The 20,593-nt window shown below is 42.9% G+C and overlaps 1 protein-coding gene across 1 annotated transcript in view; it reads left to right on the top strand.

Moving 5' to 3' along the window:
- Positions 1–20,593, top strand: part of EPHX4 (epoxide hydrolase 4) — an 88,695-nt gene that overhangs the window by 65,752 nt on the left and 2,350 nt on the right. The window contains exons 5-6 of the mRNA XM_083157105.1: positions 7,977–8,080; positions 16,261–16,409. Coding sequence (XP_083013231.1) covers positions 7,977–8,080; positions 16,261–16,409 — 253 coding nt within the window. The remainder of the gene's footprint in view (positions 1–7,976; positions 8,081–16,260; positions 16,410–20,593) is intronic.

Below are 20,593 nucleotides of genomic sequence, written 5' to 3'. Positions count from 1 at the left end.
AACGTGATAATGCTCCAGCCAATCAGATCCTGTCAATTTACATATTGGAGCTGATTGGCTGGTGCAATATCTCCTTGCACATGACGCTCTTTATGGGGATAGATACCACTTCTCCAAGCTTCATACATTTCCCCCCAGTAAACAGAAGTTGCAATATATCACTGTTTTTTTTTATTTTTATTATTATTATTATTTTTACAGCATTTTTTTAAAATAGCTGCGATGTATAGACACCTAAAATAGTTGACAGGGTTGGAAGGTCGACACAGGCATTCGGTCGACAGTCAACATGACGACATGAGTTTTTTACAGGTTTCTTTTTAGCCGACGTGCTGACAGTCGGTATTTCATGTCCTACCATCCACTAGGGCATGGAGGGAGAATAGAATAGTGTGCCGAGCGTAGCGAGTGCAGTGGTGCATTTTGACTGTGTCCAGTCGACAGTAAGGACAAAAAAATATGAACAACTGTCTACCTTAGCCATGTCAACTTATTTTAGTTGTCAACCTAAGTCCTGTTGACCTTCAGTTGTCAACCCAATGCATGTCAACCTAAATTGGACTGACCCAATGGCCCATACCTCCTTAGTAGGCTGCCGCTACCTTTCATATTGCTGTGATCTGAGCAGAATATTTTATTGGGAAAAAAGGAGATAAACAGATAAATAAGAGATGCGTTTTGTGCGTCTCTGGGAACATGTCCGGAAATGCATCTTATTTTCCTCCGGCTTCTCTTGCTTACAATATATAATTGATCAGGTTGTCAGTAACACAGCGTGACCCACATCTCTTGTAATGTTCATTAGTAGGAAATAATTGTGAGCGCCCACAATGCACTGACATCTCTGCATGCGGGAATGTAAGAAAGTACAGGCCAAGGCTTCCCATTTTGCTATTCCTTCTAAGTTACACGGCAAGAGCTGTCCTTTACCACTGGGGAATTGTGAGACAGTGATGTTGTCTTAGTTTTCTCTGATGTTTATATAGAACTAAAATACAAAATCTTCAGGGGGATGTTAATCAAACCTTGGCTGAGTACTACCGTAATTATTTATTCAGTGAATTTAATTTTTATATATAGCGCAGCAAATTCCGATGCACTTTACAATTGGATACCAGTGATAAAACAAACTGGTTAATAATAGACCAACATAGAGTTAGGATAATTAGCCCCTAACTGCCACATTAGAGGCTCTGTTTGAAAAATTGGGTGGGGTACACACTAGAATGATATCAAGACACTTTGCCCTATTGGAACAACAAATCGTCAACATTGTCTAGTGTGTATTATTAGTATTATTATTATCATTACTTTTGATTTATTATTAAAGAAATATTTATTGGATATAGTCGCATAAACAGAGATCCGTACTAGTGATGCCAATCCCAGGGCATTTTTTCAATCCCGGAATTCGGGATTGAACAATGCCCAATCCCGGGCTCTTGGGATTGGCTTCCCTAATACAAAAACATACAAATACAAAAACCCGCCCCGGTCACAGGCATATTTATTTACAGGTGCGGTGTGGCTGGACGGGTGGGTGATGGAGCTGGGCGGGTAGGCGGAGGATGGAGCCTGGGCGGGTGGCGTCAGGCGGTGGTACGGGGGTCTGGGAAGATATGCAGGCAGGCAGGACGCCTGGGTGGGTGGGCGGGTGGTCTCATGGAGCCGGCGGCAAGAGGTCAGCGCAGTGCACACCGCACACAGAAGGAGGCGGCGGTTGTTGTGTGATCTGCGCAGCGTGACCTCTGACATCGGCACGCTGCGCAGATCCGCACTGCCCGGGATGGGAGTAGCCAGGGGAGACGCTCCCCTGGCATTAGACTGTGCATGCGCAGTCTAATCCCGAAATCCGGGATTGGAAACTCCAATCCCGGGATTGAAATCCCGGCGTTTTAGGGGCCAAATCCCGGGATCCCGCCGATCCCAGGATTGGCCACCCTACAGTTAAAATGTAAGCAATTCAATTACACCATTATATACAGATCCAGATGTCCTAAAACACACATAATCCAGTTTTTAAATATGTAATAAACCAATAGATAGAAACAAGGAAAAGAGAGAAAACAAAAACAACTTAAGGTCAAGGAGAAATAAAAACAGTGTCATCGGCAAACCGGCAGACCAAGAGGAAAGGAAGAAGAAAGAAAAAGGGGGCAGGCCGGATCCCCGGTAGAAGTTCCCAACTGTGGCCATATTTAGTGTAAATATTAAAGAAATATTTGATTAAAAATGGTAGACAGAAGGCCCTAGAACATTTTAATAACTGTTATATATGGGAAGGAGAAGAAAGTTGTTGGGTATTCAGCCATGGAGCCCAAATTGTATGAAAGGTTCTGGAGGATTTATTGATAATACTAGTCTTAAATTCCATGCAGAAATATATCATTTTATTTATAAGGTGCTATAATTGGTTCACACACAGAAGAATAAAACATGCTCAACACAATATCACATTACAGTAATCAAAACTAAAATGGAACACAAGTAACAATTAGCACTATAAATTTCAATACGCAACACAGCTGGGATGTAAGGTAGTCATCCTGCATGGCCGCTGAACTCCAATGCTATTACATTCTGCCATATAGCTGAGCTGTAGGGAAGCAAAGGAGTTGTCCGTGTACTACCAGGGCTGGGTTGTCATTGGTAGAGATGAACGATTACGAGTGAGAAGAGGTGCGGTTATAAATGGTTGCTGAGTATGTGAGAGTTGAAGTGCAAGAGAAGATGGCTATGAGAACAGAAGAGGATCCTGCTCCGAAAAGCTTACAATCTATGGGGAGAGGCGAGACAGAAAGGTGACATGAGGTGCGAACAAGGGAGGGTGCCTGAGGGAAGGAAGTGAGCATAATAGCGATGGCCAAGGCATGAGGTAGAAGGTGAGAAGAATGACCTTGAGTCTAGGTTATGTGGTGAAATGTACTCTTAGATCAACCAGATGGTTTTGCCGCTGTGTGCATTGACGTCAAGAAGTGCGCTGGGAGACGGAGCTGCTTAGCTAGGTCTTCAGATGGTCCGGCCAGGCCAGGCCATCAGCCCTACTGGCATTTGTCAGATACTCTACATGGTCTGCCCATAAAGGGACAAAGGGGAGAAGAATAAAAGTGACAAGCAGGCAAAGGCTCATATGAGGATGAGGGGCTCCAATGCACTCATGTGGCTTAAGGTTGAGGGTATGAGAATGAGTGCACAGTGGCATGCATGTAGAGGTCGGACATGTGAATAGGGGTTGCAGAGTCACTTCAGTGAAAAGAGCGCAGTGGAATACACACATATGTAAACCTTTTTTGTGGCAGGAATCTCAGTGGGCTCCATTATCAGCCCGGGCTGCTTATAAGCACCTGATGATGGTTATATATATATATATGTATATATATATATATATATATATATATATATATATATATATATATATATATATATATATAGCATAGGTGTAACCAGGTGTAATCCAGGAAACAGACAGACAGCGGCACTCAATAGGTTTTCAAAAGTGGGTTTAGTGGTACTCCAACGTTTCGGGGACTAGCCCCTTTGTCAAGGTGTTCTTACACCTTGACAAAGGGGCTAGTCCCCGAAACGTTGGAGTACCACTAAACCCACTTTTGAAAACCTATTGAGTGCCGCTGTCTGTCTGTTTCCTGGATTACACCTGGTTACACCTATGCTATACACTGGATCCTGAGGGCACCTGGGAAGTTGCTTGTGAGAGAAGGAGTGCCAAGCCGCAAACCCCATATACATATATATATATATATATATATATATATATATATATATATATATATGAGTGGTCGTCGGCCTGGCACTCCCTCAACTGGTATAAGGTACCTGGGTGCCTTCTGGGACAGATTGATAGTCTTGCAGGAAAGAACAGACAGCGGCACTCCAAGGAATTTCAAATCGTATATTACAGCTGTTTAAAATTTAGGCTTATGATACTATCCCTGTAAACTGGGACACTCATGAATTACACAGGTTCTCTTGCTATTTAAAGCTAGGTGAAATACAGGCTTGAAGTCAGCCAACCTGTGTAATTCATAAGTGTCTTACGGTGTGTACACACGGTAGATATGCCGTGCTATGCGAGTCCCGATACGATCAGATCGTATCGGGACTCGCATAGCACGGCATGCATGCAGTGCCACAATTTTGACTATATAGTGCAGATCTGCACTATATAGTCAATGCAGCCAAGACTATCTGTCTTGCGATACGTGAACACACATCGGGATCGCAAGCAGATCGTAAGGGTTAAAACCCTTGCGATCTGCATGCGATGCCGACACGATGTTGACTATATCGTCAACAACGGAAGGCATATCTTACCGTGTGTACACACTATTCGTTTAAACGGATAGGATGTTAGGTAGGGGTGTGCACCAGCCACTTTTAGTGTTTCGTGTAACGTGTTTTGGGTGTGTATTTCCGGCAGTGTTTTAGATCTGGATCAGTTCCAAAACACCACCCTTCAGCGTATCATGTTTTCAATCTGTATTTTTTTTTTTAAACATAACGGCAGTATTACTGGACTGAACTTTTGCAGCAGTATCACTGTACTGGACTTATGCAGCAGTACCAATTGACTGGACTTATGCAGAAGTACCAATGGACTGGACTTATGCAGCAGTATTACTGGACTTAAACGGCAGTATTACTGGACTTATGCAGCAGTACCAATGGATTTTAACATCAGTGCCACTGAACTGGACTTATGCAGCAATATCACTGGATTGGACTATACACACAGTATCACTGGACTGGACTATACACACAGTATTACTGGACTGGACTATACACAGAGGATCACTGGACCGGACTATACACACAGTATTACTGGACTATATGCACATTATCTCTTGACTGGACTATACAGCAGTATCACTGGCACTGGAATGGACTATACAGCACTTCCACTGGACAAGACAGCAGTACTTGACAATACAGCAGTATCACTGGGCTGGACGGTGGGCGAGCAGGCAGTCCGGCAGGCTGCCAGGATGGGCTGCCTCTTCACTCTCCTAGGTTGGAGTGAAGATGGCATCCGACCAACCGCCCCTTTTAAAGGGTCCAGATCTCACGAGTTTCTGCGGCGGGACCTCGCGAGATCCAGAGACCCGCGCTCTGAATCTTGACAGGAATTCCCAAACCGAAGCGAAAAGTTTGGATTGGGGTAGGCCAGGTGTGGCCGGATTCCCCCAATCCTAACTCGCACATCCCTAAGCTTTAATGCACTTAAATTCCCTGAATTATATTCCCTGTCCACATTTACATTGACATTTTCTTGAACATGCAGATGAGTTATAATGAATAAGTCATGTAAAATGCTTAGATCATATACTTGTAGATAAAGATTAATTTGTTTTAATATGTAATAAACATGGCTTTTATGTTAAAATAAAGCCATCTTTGTCTAGAATGGGTTACTACGTACGTTGAATCCTAAAATAGTTATTATGGTTATTGGTTTCAGTGTACTTCTGTTGGATAATGTGAAGAGGTTTTCTATTAATGGTAAAATAGGATTGCATGCCCCAGATGTCACACTTCATCTCCCGTCTGTATATTTCTCATCTTAAATCAGTAGCCAATGTTTCTGCTGGTTCTGTTTTGCTCTGGCATATATTTGTCATGCTGCTAAAATTGCAATGACCTTGAGGTGAAACGCTTTTGCTTTCTAGCTTTTTTACTCTATTATGAAGTACAGCATTGATTGTATGAAACCTGGAGAACAGGGAAGATCCAGCGCTCAGATTAACTAACAAATTGCATTTGTTGCAACAACAAAATGTGCAATGTAGATATATGACTATTTTGTGATATCTTAACTATTTGTTTATTCCTTTTTCTCAAAAGTAGTGTGTGTGTTCTGTATCCACATTACTTATGAATCTGAACTGGACAGTGGGAGCTACCTGGATAGTGTGGTGTGTGTAAAAGTGTGTAGCCACTGTAAGGGCAATGAGCTGGGTGTGTATGCTAAACATTGGTGGATTAAGATGAAAAACCAGCCCAGGAAATTTCTGGAAGCTGCCCTCGTGGAGGTGGGGTCTGTTAGGGGGGTGTTGCTTGTTAAAGAGGTGGGATCACGGCTCATATGGCCTGATTCTGAGATGGACATAGTTGCAGCCGTATTTGTGTCTTTTCCTGCAGTTGTGTTTGCAAATTTATACAAATTCCAATTCGAAGCCCTTCCCTGGTGTCATGGGCAGATTGGGAATTGAAAGTGGCTCTGGAAAAATTTCCGAAGAGTGGCCCCTCTTACATTTCCTACATCTCCAGCCTGACACATTCTACCCCCCCTAACACACCTACACCAACATGCCGCCCTCTACCCCTAACACACCCATACTACCTTTCAGTCACCCTCTAACCTCTCCTGGCCACAGGTGGTCTCACGGGCCCACAAGAAATCTTCCCCGTGGCTTCCATTGCCAATCTGCCCCTGGTGGTAAATGTAGAAAGGGATATGCCACTGGTGATGGTCAATAGTTGGATAATATGGATGATTAGAGAAGTGGTACGGTCACTAGTAACAGTCTGTTATCTTTAACAAAAGTGCTTAGCATTGTAGCATGAATAATGTTATTTGTTAGTTGCACAATATGAATACTAACTTATTACTACAGGTACTTGGCTCCTGTAGAAATCTAAACAATGAATATATTGCACAATGTATAAAATGTGACAGTACTTAGTAATAGTAGCCGGTTCTGATATTGATTTTCAAATAATATTCTATTTACCAGAGGTCAAAAATAGACATTTAGTCCTTGACCTAATGGATTGTCTGTACATATGTTGGTTGAATTATTATTATTATTATTATTATTATACTAATGTGGTCAGTATATACATTATATTTAGCACTGATCCTAATTTATCAGAACAGGTAGGTGTTCAGCTTTTTGTGATCACAAGAATGTCAGTCATGTTTAAACTTCCTTGGCCCCTATTTGGTGATAGAACACTGAAGAATGTGTTTTATAATAAGGATCACTGATACAATATTGGATGTGTAGTACACACCAAGGCATCATTGGATTAACGTGAGCATGCAGAGCTAATGAGGGTAAAGGTATGAAGCAGTGATAAGGGAAGAAGAGAGCCAGAGGATAAGATGCCCATGGCAACCAGGATAAATGTTACTGCAATGCAGATTGGTTGCCCTCTCCACTGGTTTACTTATCAATTCTTACCACTACTTCATACATTTTCCCCATAGTGTATACTTGCACACTGCACCCATGTTTTATCACTTACCTTTCCGGAGTCCCGCAATGGGTGCTGACACTGTGTCAAAAATCAGCACCAAAATCACAGCACATGGGCAGTAGTGAAATTAGACTCCGGAACATGGCGCCAGAGACCGGCGCATACTCACACTCTGGCATGATGCCAGAGCCTACTGCACCATGAAGAGGAGGGCACCCACCCAGAGTCTGCACATGAGACCCTCCTCTTTTAAACCCCCCCTGTGTGCACCTATTCTTTTTAATGTGATTTCATGGGATCAGTATGAAATCCCGGCGGTCTGAATCCCAACCGCCACAATGCCGACAAGCCCTCGCTGCGCTCACCACGCGTGTCATGGACACCCATAGAGGGACAAATTGCCGGCATTGCGGCGGTCGGGATTCCGGCGTCGGTATTTCGACCGCCGGGATTTTGACCGCATCCCGATTTCACATTGATCACAATTATCCTTTAAAAACTAATGATCCTTTTTTCATGATGTGCCCGTTCTCCGTCCACAAGATGGTAAGTGGAACATAGCTCCAGTATGAGCTAAAATGCACTTATATTCAATGAACTGTTTCCATTTTGTTGTCACACTACCTCACATAAGGAACACCCTTCATAAAAAATAAACAAATTGTCCATTTGCAAGTTTCCCCACATTTTTTGATTTATTGCATAAAAACCTAGTCAATAGTAGGTTCAAAAATAATTCATGGGCATTTTTGTTTCAGAATATATTCTACGACACCCTTCACAATTGATTAAATCTGGTTACTACTTCTTTTTCCAAATGCCTTGGTTTCCTGAACTCATGTATACTGTAAATGATTACAAGGTGAGCTGACCTAGTATGTTACATTACAGATGTCATTAAAGATACCATTGAAGATGTCATTAATCAGAATGATCACGGAACCTTATTTACAAATCTGTCTAACAGAAGTCCAATAAAAAAATATATATATCAACCCTTCCATATCCATTTTACAGCTCACTTACGTTATACCCAGTGTGCTTTGGGCATGACATGGCCATTTATAGTACCAGTTTGCATTATTTCTATTCCACTTTTTCATAGTTAACTGTTTATCATGTTGGAAATCGAACACTGTACGTACAGTATGCATGTCTCATTTTATGTCTTTTGTAAGTAGTCTGTTATAATTTATTTTTTAAATTAAAGGAATAGCAAATATAAAGAATAAGTGTGCCGCATGTGATTGATTATGTTTCAAATTAGTTTTGTTTTTCAAAATTTTACTGCTATTAATGTCTATTTTATGTAAATGTGTCTGCTCCCATTTATTGCCCAATCAGTCCAATATTAATATTAATACCACCTAGTTGTTAATATTTTGAGGCAGCCAGGTAAAATTGGGGCATATGAAGAAAATTCTTGCACGTTTTTTTGATGAACAATTATAAATTGTTTTACCACATTCTAATGAAAATATTAAGGTTCAAATATTTTTTTTTCTGGGGTCCAGTGTGATACTGAAATCAGGAAGTGAATGTGACTTGAGTTATAGAAGAGAAATAAGGTGATAGGGTAAGCACCTATTCTCTCAACAAGTATTAAGTAGCGACTTTTTGCCTACGTGAAGTGGGCAAGAGCTACTAATAAGAATAGCTATGACGTTTTGCTTAAAGGTTTAAAATGTGTGTAAAGGTGCCCATACACGTTCCGATCCTGCCGTGCGTTTTGAGCTTAAATAGCATCGCATTGCATGCCTTGTGCATGCGTTGTGATGAAAAGACAGTACAAAAAGTACAGTATGTGCAGCACATACTTTTTGTACTGTACGATGAGATGCCGCGGGAGCGTGCATCACATAGCACACCGCAGCGGCAGGATCGGAACGTGTATGGGCACCTTAAGACACTTTACTATTGAAGTGTTTAACTAAACTAAATATTTATGTAAATATTTAGATAACATTGAAAGCGCATCTGATTTCATTGAAATACCAAGATGGCATAATTGTCTACCCTCCTGGAATATCCGGGAGGCTCTTGAAAACCCCAGTGTATCAATTTGTAGCCGATAGGCGCATGCTCACCATTGCACTTGCAAGACTTGTCATATATATATTACTATGTGTGGATGGTTTAATAAGTAACTGGTTCATGTATTAAGCAGTGCAACGAGTGGAGAAGTTGCAACCAATAAGCTTTAAGGAAGCATTTATAAAGTACATTCTATACAATTATAGGTACAGTAGATGCTGATTGGTTTGCTATGGACAACTTCTCCAGTTGTCCACCTTTCCACTATTTTTCTGCTTGATAAATAAACCAGTTCTTTCTTGAAAGATCAACTGTTGGCAATATATATATATAATCAACTTACAAGCAACAGTTTCTAAGATTACTAGGAAGTACATATTAATATCAATCCAGTGCAGCATGCTGTTCCTCGTGAACATGCCATCATGGAGCTTGACAATGAGGTTGGATCAGCTATAAATAATAATACAAAACCTAGAAACCCATCATCTGAACATGTAACGGATTAGGATTTAGTAAATACTTATAAAAATGAGGACCATGTGCACCCGTGCTTTGTCCCATTAGACATCCTGAACTACGATGATATTATTCTGCTACCCTACATTGTTGCTTTGGGGAAACGATATTAGGGTCATGGTCATGTCAAAGAACTTACCATGAAAGCCCATTGACCTGTGTACTGTTAACATGATAGGACACAAAACTGGATTAAGGACCTTTTTGGTATCTTAATGCCAGGACCAGAGGGTATTTTTGGAAATGAATAAAAAAATCTGTTCAATTCTTCATTTGGTATTAGAGATAAATGTGATCAAGTAGAGTTGTCCACTTTTTTTTAGCCAAAATATAATCTGCTTTATTATAAAATCACTACAAACTTTTTTAGTATTAACTGATATTTTTTTTTTTTGGTGAGAGAATTGAGTTGTATGGTGTGTATATCATTCTGATTGAGAAGACTTTCTGAGGATCTTGTTGTCCGCAGCAAAGCAATCTTCCCTTCTAGGAAAATTATTTCTGGGGCCACCAATTATTATTATTTTTTTACTGCATAAGCCAGTGGTTCCCAAACTGTGGGGCAGATGTATTAAGCCTAGAGAAGTGATAAAGTGGAGGGTGATAAGGCAGCAGCCAATCAGTTCACTGTTGGCTGCTGCCTTATCACCTTCCACTTGATCACTTCTCCTGGCTTCTTAAATCTGCCCCATTGTGCCTAGACACTCTGGGCTGCCCTCAAGGATTTGCAGGGGTGCCTTGGGTTGGTGTCCAGGACCAAATCAAATTATTTACCTACGATAGGTTAAAAAACACTGCTGTGGGCTGCCAATCTTAAAACGTGTGACAAAAGTACAACTCTGTACACCACCTTTCAACCTGACCATAAGGATGACAGGAAGACACAATTTACTTTAACCCCATATCCCCCTATTAAAAAAAAAAGAAATATTTATCCTAGGGATTCCGTTAAAAAAATGCTGATACTAGTCTAGGGTGCCAATATTCAATAATTTGGGAGCCACTAACATAAGCATTGCTAATTAGCTGATCTCTGTCTTGGTCTCATGGACTTCACATATGAATTCCTATGCAATCATCTAGAAGGAATTCATTAAGAAAATGACCGTGATTTCCTTTCCTTAAAGGTCAGTTGACCAGAAGTTGTGAATTATTTAGGTGACACCTCTGGCACTGAGGATGGCAGTTAATGAAACAAGCAATATATTCACTCCTGTGTGATCTACCAGAGATGTAGGATTTTCCATCTGCAGTAGCCACATGTGAGAGAAATTTGAAGGCACAAATAAATTTGTTGTGGAACTAGGAAACTAATATAATCCTTTGCTGTCAAATTTTTTAGATGTTAAGGGGTAAATAAAAAAAAAAAAAAAAAAGAAGGAATCTTATGTAGAATGCAGATACCACTGCTCAACACACCTACATTCCAAGTGTATCCTGTCCGCTGGGTTTAGCTCAGCACACTGGCATTCTGAGTATATCCTACTCGTAGGGTTTATCTCAGCACACCTACATTCCAAGTATATCCTACTCGTAGGGTTTATCTCAGCACACCTGCATTCCAAATGTATCCTACTCGTAGGGGTTTATCTCATCACACCTGAATTCCGAGTGTATCCTGTCCGCTGGGTTTAGCTCAGCACACCTACATTCCGAGTGTATCCTGTCCACTGGGTTTAAGTAAGAACACTAGTATTCCGAGTGTATCCTGTCCGCTGGGTTTAAGTAAGAACACTAGTATTCCGAGTGTATCCTGTCCGCTGGGTTTAGGTCAGCACACCTACATTCCGAGTGTATCCTGTCCACTGGGTTTAAGTAAGAACACTAGTATTCCGAGTGTATCCTGTCCGCTGGGTTTAAGTAAGAACACTAGTATTCCGAGTGTATCCTGTCCACTGGGTTTAAGTAAGAACACTAGTATTCCGAGTGTATCCTGTCCGCTGGGTTTAAGTAAGAACACTAGTATTCCGAGTGTATCCTGTCCGCTGGGTTTAGGTAAGAACACTAGTATTCCGAGTGTATCCTGTCCGCTGGGTTTAAGTAAGAACACTAGTATTCCGAGTGTATCCTGTCCGCTGGGTTTAGGTCAGCACACCTACATTCCGAGTGTATCCTGTCCACTGGGTTTAAGTAAGAACACTAGTATTCAGAGTGTATCCTGTCCGCTGGGTTTAAGTAAGAACACTAGTATTCCGAGTGTATCCTGCGCACTCGGATTAGTTTAGCACACCAGAATTGCAAGAGTTTTCAGCTCGCTAGGTTTAACACAGTGCACCATGTGTATGTACCTAGCTGGTTCAGCCCGATATCTGTATTACTGGCTCAGCCTGATACTTGCAACTTTGGTTCCTGTCTGCTAACCAGTACCACTAGTCCTATCTTATTGACCCAAGATATTTTGTCATCATAACTGAGGGACTCAGAACGAGGGCCACTACCTGCATGTCGGATGCATCTAATATAGCCCATACACTTATTAGATATTGCATACAATCATTTGATTTTGACCACATCTGTTCAATAAATCAAATGATTGTATGCACATTTTGTGTCCGTGACGTAGTGTGCGGGCCCGCCGGTCGAATCTCATGTTAATAGATATTATGTGTTGCACATAATATCTATCGAATTGCAAGAATGATCGCATGTGTTTTCTAACCACATGCAATCACGCGAATGAGGGAACACTTTCAAGGGGCGTCGGGAGAGGGGCACGGAGGAAGCGCTGGCAGCGTCTGTTGGAGTAGCGTAGCGCAATTAAGGAGCACTGGTGGGCGACAGTGGCAGAATTTGAATAAAAAGTTTAAAACACTGGGCAGCCCTCTGATTGGCTGAGAAAGAACTATGCCAGCCAATCAGCGGCCACCTGAATAAGAGGCCTCTGATTGGCCGCCCAGTGTTTTAAACTTTTTTGGGGGGAATTTTTTTTTGCCGCCGCTACCCACGCGGCTTGCCAGCATTCCTTCACAGTGCTATGCTACTCCGCTGACTGCCCTCTTCCAGCATGTGACATCGCAGATGGAATGCGACATTGGGTGCTGGAAGAGGGTGGGCGGCGGAGTAGCATAGCACTGTGAAGGAGCGCTGGCGGGCGGTGGGGGTAGCGGTGGCAAAATCCCTTGCTGAGATTTTGCTCCTCTGTCATGGGTTCACACCAGCTCTCAATCTTTAGGCTTGAATCAGGCCTAAAGAGCAAGTAGCACGGTGGTGATCTGTGTTACCAAAATTCAGAACTTATATCTAGAATAAAAAAATTTATGAAAGCAAGGTACTTAGTTTCACGGCGGAAGCGTCTGTCGCAGCAGCGTCTGTGTCCCCTTGCGGGGCTCGCTCCGCTCGCCCACGCTACGGGCTTGGTGGCTCGCTACGCTCCCTGCGCTATCTAAAATCAACTCCATGCCAACGTGGATAGTGGGGGTATGAACCAATTCCCGCTGGCATGGACTTTATTTTAGATAGTTTTCCGAGCGCCGAACCCGGTAGTAGCGGGCGGCCATGCTGCCGCCGTGAAACTAAACAAGAACCTATAGCAATATCTAGTTTATAAACATATCAAAATATGCATGAACTTATATCACATATGGTGAAAAGACTCTTAATAACTGCATAGTAAAGGACCCAGTTTAGAACATAATTAAGTGGTCATAAGATCTCCATTAACAGTAGAGATCTGGGAATGAGCTTCAAAAGTCAGACCTTTTTGGTTTCCTCTCGCATGAGAAGGAAAGGGATAACCATAGTCCTCAGTCCTTGCTCTGTTTCTCTTGCACGTGGTAAATTATTATGAGAAGATCCTCGATGATTAATAGTTCTGAATATTGGCTTTTGGTCCCTCAATGGTCTAAGAATGTAGATGGTTGTTTTCTAATAGTAGAGCTATCTTAAAACCAGATATGTCTAACCTCTAGAATTCCCCCTTCTCTCGCTATTTATTTGATCTTGCTTGTTTTACTTTAAAGCAGGCATGTCCAACGTTGGCCCTCCAGATGTTGTGAAACTACACATCCCAGCATGCCACAGTTTTGCTATTAGAGAATGCTAAAACTATTGCAAAGCATGCTGGGATGTGTAGTTTCAAAACATCTGGAGGGCCAACGCTGGACATGCCTGCTCTAAAGCTTGGCACACATCGTAAGCTGCAATTGGCGGTGCTCCTGGACAAATAATCTAGCGCATACACACTGAGCGATATCGTTAACAATATCGTTCAGTGACATCATCCGACTCCACGCTGATCATTCAGTCTTTAGCACTATAGTCAGATTTGACTGTATGTTCAGGGGGGGGGGGGGGTGTGCTCTCGAAAGCCAGTCAGATAACTATGAATTTTTTTTTATACATCTTGAGTTTTTCCATATTGAATCCGTAGTTGTTTTTTTATTATTCATGAAGACTTCTAGTTAACCACTAATTAACTAACTAACTAGGTGTAGAGTAACAGTAATAGAGAAGGGCTTCACCTGGCTACACTGTTGGGATCTAGAGAGATGGAGTGATTGCTTGATCAGACAACCACTGTTCTATGTACAAGGAAATAGTCACACTTTCTTTATTCTTTCTACTCCTTTAATGATATTGACCATAAATATAGTTGTGAAATTATTTTCAGTAGTTTCTACATATAATTGCAGCGGTTACATATTACATAGGTTTACCGTTATTACTTTATGAATTAATATTATAATACAGGTTGAGTATCCCTTATCCGAAAGGCTCGGGACCATGAGCATTTTGGATAAGGGATTTGTCCAGTTTTTGGAATATTTTTTTAAGATACTTACCTGGTCCCCTGGCATCCACGGTGTCCCCCTGGCGTCCACGGCGGCCTTCTGGATTCTCTTCAGCAGTCCCAGGGGTGTATGGGAGTTTGCGGGCGCGCTGGTGACATCACTGGCACGCACCCGCAATCCACCCCTGGGACCGAAGATGCCGTTGAAGTGGATCCTGAAGCCCATCCTAGATGCCGGGGACGTGGTAAGTAAGAAAAAAGGGGTGGGGGGGAACAAAAAAAAAAAACAAATATTCTGAAAAACCAAAGTTTTTTGGGAATATTTTGGTTTTGGGATATACGGATACTAAATACAAGTGAAGATCAACATAAGTAAAAAAATTCTATAAATAGCAAAGAGTTTCCGAAGTGCTCTGAAGTATCGCTACTAATAAAGAAAATAGTAACTGCTAATTGAAGGGCACTTACTAGCAACACTCATCTTTTCAATATTGAATTTAGCTAAAAAGTTATTTTCTTACATGAATATGCCATTGAGTTGGCTACATTTACCTGAGTAGTAAGCGATCCTAGGGGGGTAGTTCACTATTGGATTCTAAAAACTGATGCTGATCACTGGCTTTGACCGAAAATGGCATCAGAAATCTATGCAAGCCCGGCCTCATTTAAAATGGAGTTGGTTCAGCGTTGATCGTTAATTAGAGAATTCACAAATTGAAGGATCATCTAACGACTGCACATGTGTAGGGAAGTAATGGCCTATGCGCGAAGGAAATTAGCAACAGAAAATGCTTATGGATCGTAATCCTCAGTTTGACTGACAAAAAGCTGGAGTTTGGGGGTGGAAACCTGCCTTTATCTAGGCGTGTCTCTAAAAACGCACGCATGCCCAGGGTCCGTGATGTCAGCGATAAATACTTCCAGCCTGTCTCAGTCACAGATTAGTGAAAGACTCAGACTTACTCACATTTTGTAAAGACCGTAAAATCATTTTGATGGTTCAGGAATTGCGTATGGATTTGTGAGTAGATGCCGACTGATCCATTTCTCTCGCAATTTTGCATAGGGCAATTACTCTTTCTATCTGTTGTCGGCTTACTACTTGCAGTCGTCTGCGAATTCTCACTTTAGCGATCAACTCTGAATTAGACCCTAAATCCATTTTCTAAAGTCGCTGATCTTTGGTAGCTTCAAATCTACTCCTAAGTATGATGTTATGTTACTCTCATAGGCAGGGCCGGCGCCACCACTAGGCAAATCTAGGCACTGGAGGGCGGTATTTCGCCACCCCTTGCCGCCCGGGTACCTGTCCTGCGGCGTATATGTGCGTAAAAGCTGGCGGCAGCGGGGGGTCCCTGCAGTCAATAAGAAATAACGAGCGCTATCCGCCGGGCTATGCGGAAGCGCTTCTGTTTTGGAAACACTGGCCGCACGCTGATTGGCTGAGATTCAGCCAATCAGCGTGCGCCGCAGGACAGGTACCTGGGCGGCAGACACCGGGGAGCCCCCACCCCAACTTGCCTGGGGCGCTCTGGTGCCTTGCACCGGCCCTGCTCATAGGCAGCCAGTGTTGGCCTTAGGACCACTTACTTGATAGGCTGCTTTCTTCTGAATAGTAATGTAGCACAGAAAATGGCTGCCTCTACTGTGTGTAGATCAGAGTTGTATATGTGATGTTAGCTGCCATATACACAGACTTCATGCAATATTGTGTTTCTGTACGATTTGATATTGTGTTTGCATTTTAACTTCTTTCCTAGATCCTTAAAGATCTATTTATCAGTGATGAAACTGGCATCAGAAAACACAGCTTCAGCTTCACAGATGAAGACATGGAGGCTTACCTTTATATATTTTCACAACCTGGAGCCCTAAGTGGTCCTTTAAACCATTATCGCAATATCTTCAGGTGAGCTTTAAAATAAAAAAAATGACTTCTACTTGTTTGTCTGTTTGTCTGTGCATGTAGCATCCTTACCAACGTTTTTCCAGATTTGTAGCATACAGCTCTGGGGTTGGTTTCCAGTGGCGCAAATCATTGGGAATTGAGCTCGCCAAACTTTCTATTCTCAACTCCACGCCGACCTGGATAGTGGGGGTATGAAAAGGTCGTAGGACCTCGCGGGGCTCGCTGCGCTCGCCACGCTTCGGGTTGGCGTGGATAGTGGGATTTACAAGGTCGACAGCTGTTGCGTTGACTAGTGCCACTGTGGACAGGTTTAAGAGTGTTTTGCACAGTGCGTATGGATTCAGATGCTAAAGCGTCTAAATTGTAGTGTCTGCATTTCGGGCACCCCCTTTGATAGCGGTGTGCTGAGTTTAGACGGAATTAGACGCTACGCTACACTGATAACGTAGCGCTGCGCTGAGAACAGCTAGAGCGCCATGTGCACACGCTACGCTGGTAACGTAGCTCTGAGAACAGCTAGAGCGGCACGCGCCCAGAGTCTGGCAGGCTGCCAAGTTTCAAACAGAATGTGCGCTCGGTGGCGCCGTGAAACTACACAAGTACCGGGAAATCTCCCCCAAATTAGGGAGTCTTCCAAAAAGTCCAGAAGAGTGGACATTTTCTGTATGTTATGTAATTGGGAAACAACAACCCATCTATTTGTGTTATGTGGGTAAACATCATTTTTTTTAAAGTATTCGGTATCAGACCATATAAGCACATAGCATAACTACCAAAATTTGGTCAATATAAAACTCACTTATCCAGTATCCAACATACTGTATATGCGAGTAAAGAGAGTCTGAGTCACTAAGGGCTTAGAAAGATTAAAAGGGCAAACATAGACAGCAGGGGGCACTTGGCTGGCATAATATGCAATGAAAGTTCAATTTGATTGTTTGACAACAGTCACTGGGGGAGACGGGGAGTGAGAAATTATAGCCTTTCTGTATGACCCAGTGATGTGGTTAAAAACCGTAATAGTCCGGACCATACAGTGAGACTAATCTCTCTCTCTGCATCTCTCCATGGACTGCTGTCACATCCATCCAGGTAGGACAATCCCCAGATGGGGAAGCACTTTACTATCTCCACAGTGGCTGAGAATTTGGTCCAGCATTCCGGGGTCTAAACCATTTCAGTTTTTGAACCAATCCCGCCTGTAAATGCACTAAAGGATAGAGTAGAGCTCCAGCTTTACCTTTGTTAACCTCTGCTTTTTTGAGCTGTATAGTTTATACATTTTTTCACTGCTGAGTTGCTCTTCCACTGAAACAGGCTCACTCTCCAGTAAAGCTCCTCCATCTGCTTACTTTACTGCATTCTGGACCCTATTGACCAATAACGCGAAACCTAGCTGGCATCTGGCTTGGAGAAGGAGCCGATACCAGCACACCACACTTGACTAATTGACCATCTCCTACCCCTAGCAGCCCTATTGCCCCATTTCAGCACTTACCCATTGCAGGGTGTGCCCCTCAGTGCGTGGTCTGCTTCACCCACTTTAGATGTTGCTACCCATGGTCCACTGATGGTGTGACTCTCCTGGCAGCTCTGGAAATTCACATTTGCTTTACTCCCTCCACCATGCACTTGTTGCTGCTCTACCTGGAATTGCTTGTGATCACTCCAGGGAGTGTGTGATCCCAGCACCAGGGACTTTGCTGCAGAACCTGCTGCTGTCTTGGAAGCTGTTTTCTGCTGGGTCCTGGGGAGTCCTTATTTCTCCCCTGTTGTGACACCCACACAGTACCTACATTAGAACCCTTGGGTCCTAATGTATAAGGAGCGGCCTTTGGCTGGTGGGTGGGACTAACCCCCGGCATGTGGGAGGAGCCGCAAATGTAAACAATCATTCGGGCTTCTCTCACAGAGGTACTGCTAGGTGGAGAAGACCTCCATCTACCCGGGAGGCGTGTGGTGAGTATAATTTCCCTCAACAGGTACTCGTTTGGATTCTACATGGAGAAGAGGACAGGCCTTTGAGGGAATCCATAGGTAATGTATGTTTGAATGCATGTAGTATGTAATCTGTTTTCCAGTTGTACAGGTGTATATTCCATTGTGAATGATATTACTCCTCTAATCTATCTAAGTGGTGTCCATGCACATATATATATATATATTTTTTTTTTGCCATTTAGAATTTTGTTTTGTTTTGCTTTTCACTGTCACATGATAACCTGATTGCCTGGATCAGGGGTAGGAGAAAAGAGGAGGGGGCCTGCAGGCTCCTTGTGTGCCCCTTCCTCTCTTGGGGTGTATTCCATGGCACTCGGGAGCAGCGGCACGGGTGGTTTGTATGGCGAGGATGGCTTTTTTGGTGAGGAAAAGCCATCCTTGCCGTCCAGCCCCGCTAAACATAGTCTTATGTTCCGGGAAAATCCTCACCATCAGTGGATGGCAAGGATTCCCTGGAAGGGCGAACTTCTCCGCAAAGCGGTGAGCCTTGTCGTTTTGACGGCCCCACTTGCCATTTCCACCTCGCTGAATAGACCCAATGAGGTGGAAACGGCGAGTGATGGGGAGGTGAGTTAAATACTGACCCCCGAGCTATAGGCACTGCTCGGCATCATAGCTCACCATTTGCCATTGAATACACCCCTTTGTCAGAGTCTAATGTGCATGTGCAGGACTTCTGTAAAATAGTGCCTATGACTTAATCCTGGAGACATATCTATTGGTCATGTGCGAATCACCAGGAAAATTTCACCAATTTACCAATGTTTTATGCCCCCAGCAATGGCTGCCATGGAACTCATAAGGGCGCAGGGTGTGCTATATGGCCCCCCTGGGCCCACTAATTATAGTTACGATAATGGAAAGCAATAAGACTGCGCATGGGGGCACAAGGCGGGAGGTAGGGGAATCATTGTACAGTCGTCGCTGTATTGCGTGTTGTATGATGATAAGAATATCAGTAAATATGTGCAAGAAACAGATATAATTAATATACATTTTACTTAATAATTTTTTATTTATTAACTAGACATGCTTAATATACATACACAAAAATGATAATAAAAACAAGTGGATACAGGATAATGACTGCGCCCCAGGAACTGCAGCCTATGACACACCACGGATGTACCACATTCACAAACACAATCTAAGCAAAAAAATTAGGGGGATCACTGGCCAGTCATCACCTTATTTTTTTGCTTAATATACATGCACCTTTAAATATTTAATACAGTGTTAAGGTCCCACTTTACAGTTAAATATTTCACCTGAGAATCTTCTGAATTATTCTCCTGGTACGATGGTGCGTCCCCTGCCTCGCAGGAGAAAAGGGGATAAAGTCAAATAATATAAGTAGATTTTAAAAGGTGAGCTCACCTGAGTATAACTGTCTCTATAGACAATATTGGCCCACACGTGGATAGATCTGTGTGATTCACACTGTAGTATGTGGGGGGGAGTGGGAAGAAATACTGCTGGACCCCAACTGAGGGAGTTCTCCATCCCCTCTGGGTTTCCTCTGGTCTCAGGGGTATTTTGTTGTGCAATTAGCTCCACTGAACAGATCCAGATGGCTCTCCATCTGTGGAACAGAGAGAGAAGAACGCTGCCGGTGCCAGGTGCTCCTGGGTTAACAGACAGGTAGGCAGCAAGTCAACAGGGTAATGTATCACCGTCCTTAGTGATCCACGGCCGCGGCGCCCTGTTTGCGGCTGCAGCGGCGTGTGGTGGACTGTGATAAGTCAGAGCCGGTGTACAAGCTCCGTGTTCAGGCTCGCAGATGCAGGTTGTAATATCAGATAGAGCCAGTGTATGGGCTCAGTAGCCGGGCTTGTGGATGCTGATAGAGTACGATTGGAGGCACTGGCAATATCAGGTAGTCTTGTGAAGCTTCCTAAACGCGTTTCGTCAAGCTCACGTGACTTTCTCAATACATGACGATAATGACAGGCATTTCTAACCATCACCCACATAAATAAGTTATGTACCTCAAAAAATAAGCCACAATGAATTACTGAGCTTGGTGCTACATTGCAGAAATAGATAAAAGAACGCTACAACAATACAGTTTGATCAAGTCATTTTGTTAACTTAAAAAAAAAGTGTTTATGGTGTTGTATAATTTTGCATCTCTGTAAAGTACCCGAAATACATATGAGTTCCATATATAATAGCTGATTTGG

Source organism: Crinia signifera, chromosome 8 (genome assembly GCF_055691185.1).
Source record: "Crinia signifera chromosome 8, ASM5569118v1, whole genome shotgun sequence".
In the NCBI taxonomy this organism is placed as follows: domain Eukaryota; kingdom Metazoa; phylum Chordata; class Amphibia; order Anura; family Myobatrachidae; genus Crinia; species Crinia signifera.
The sequence above is the reverse complement of the archived record's forward strand: the minus strand, read 5'-3'. Positions and strand labels throughout refer to the sequence as shown.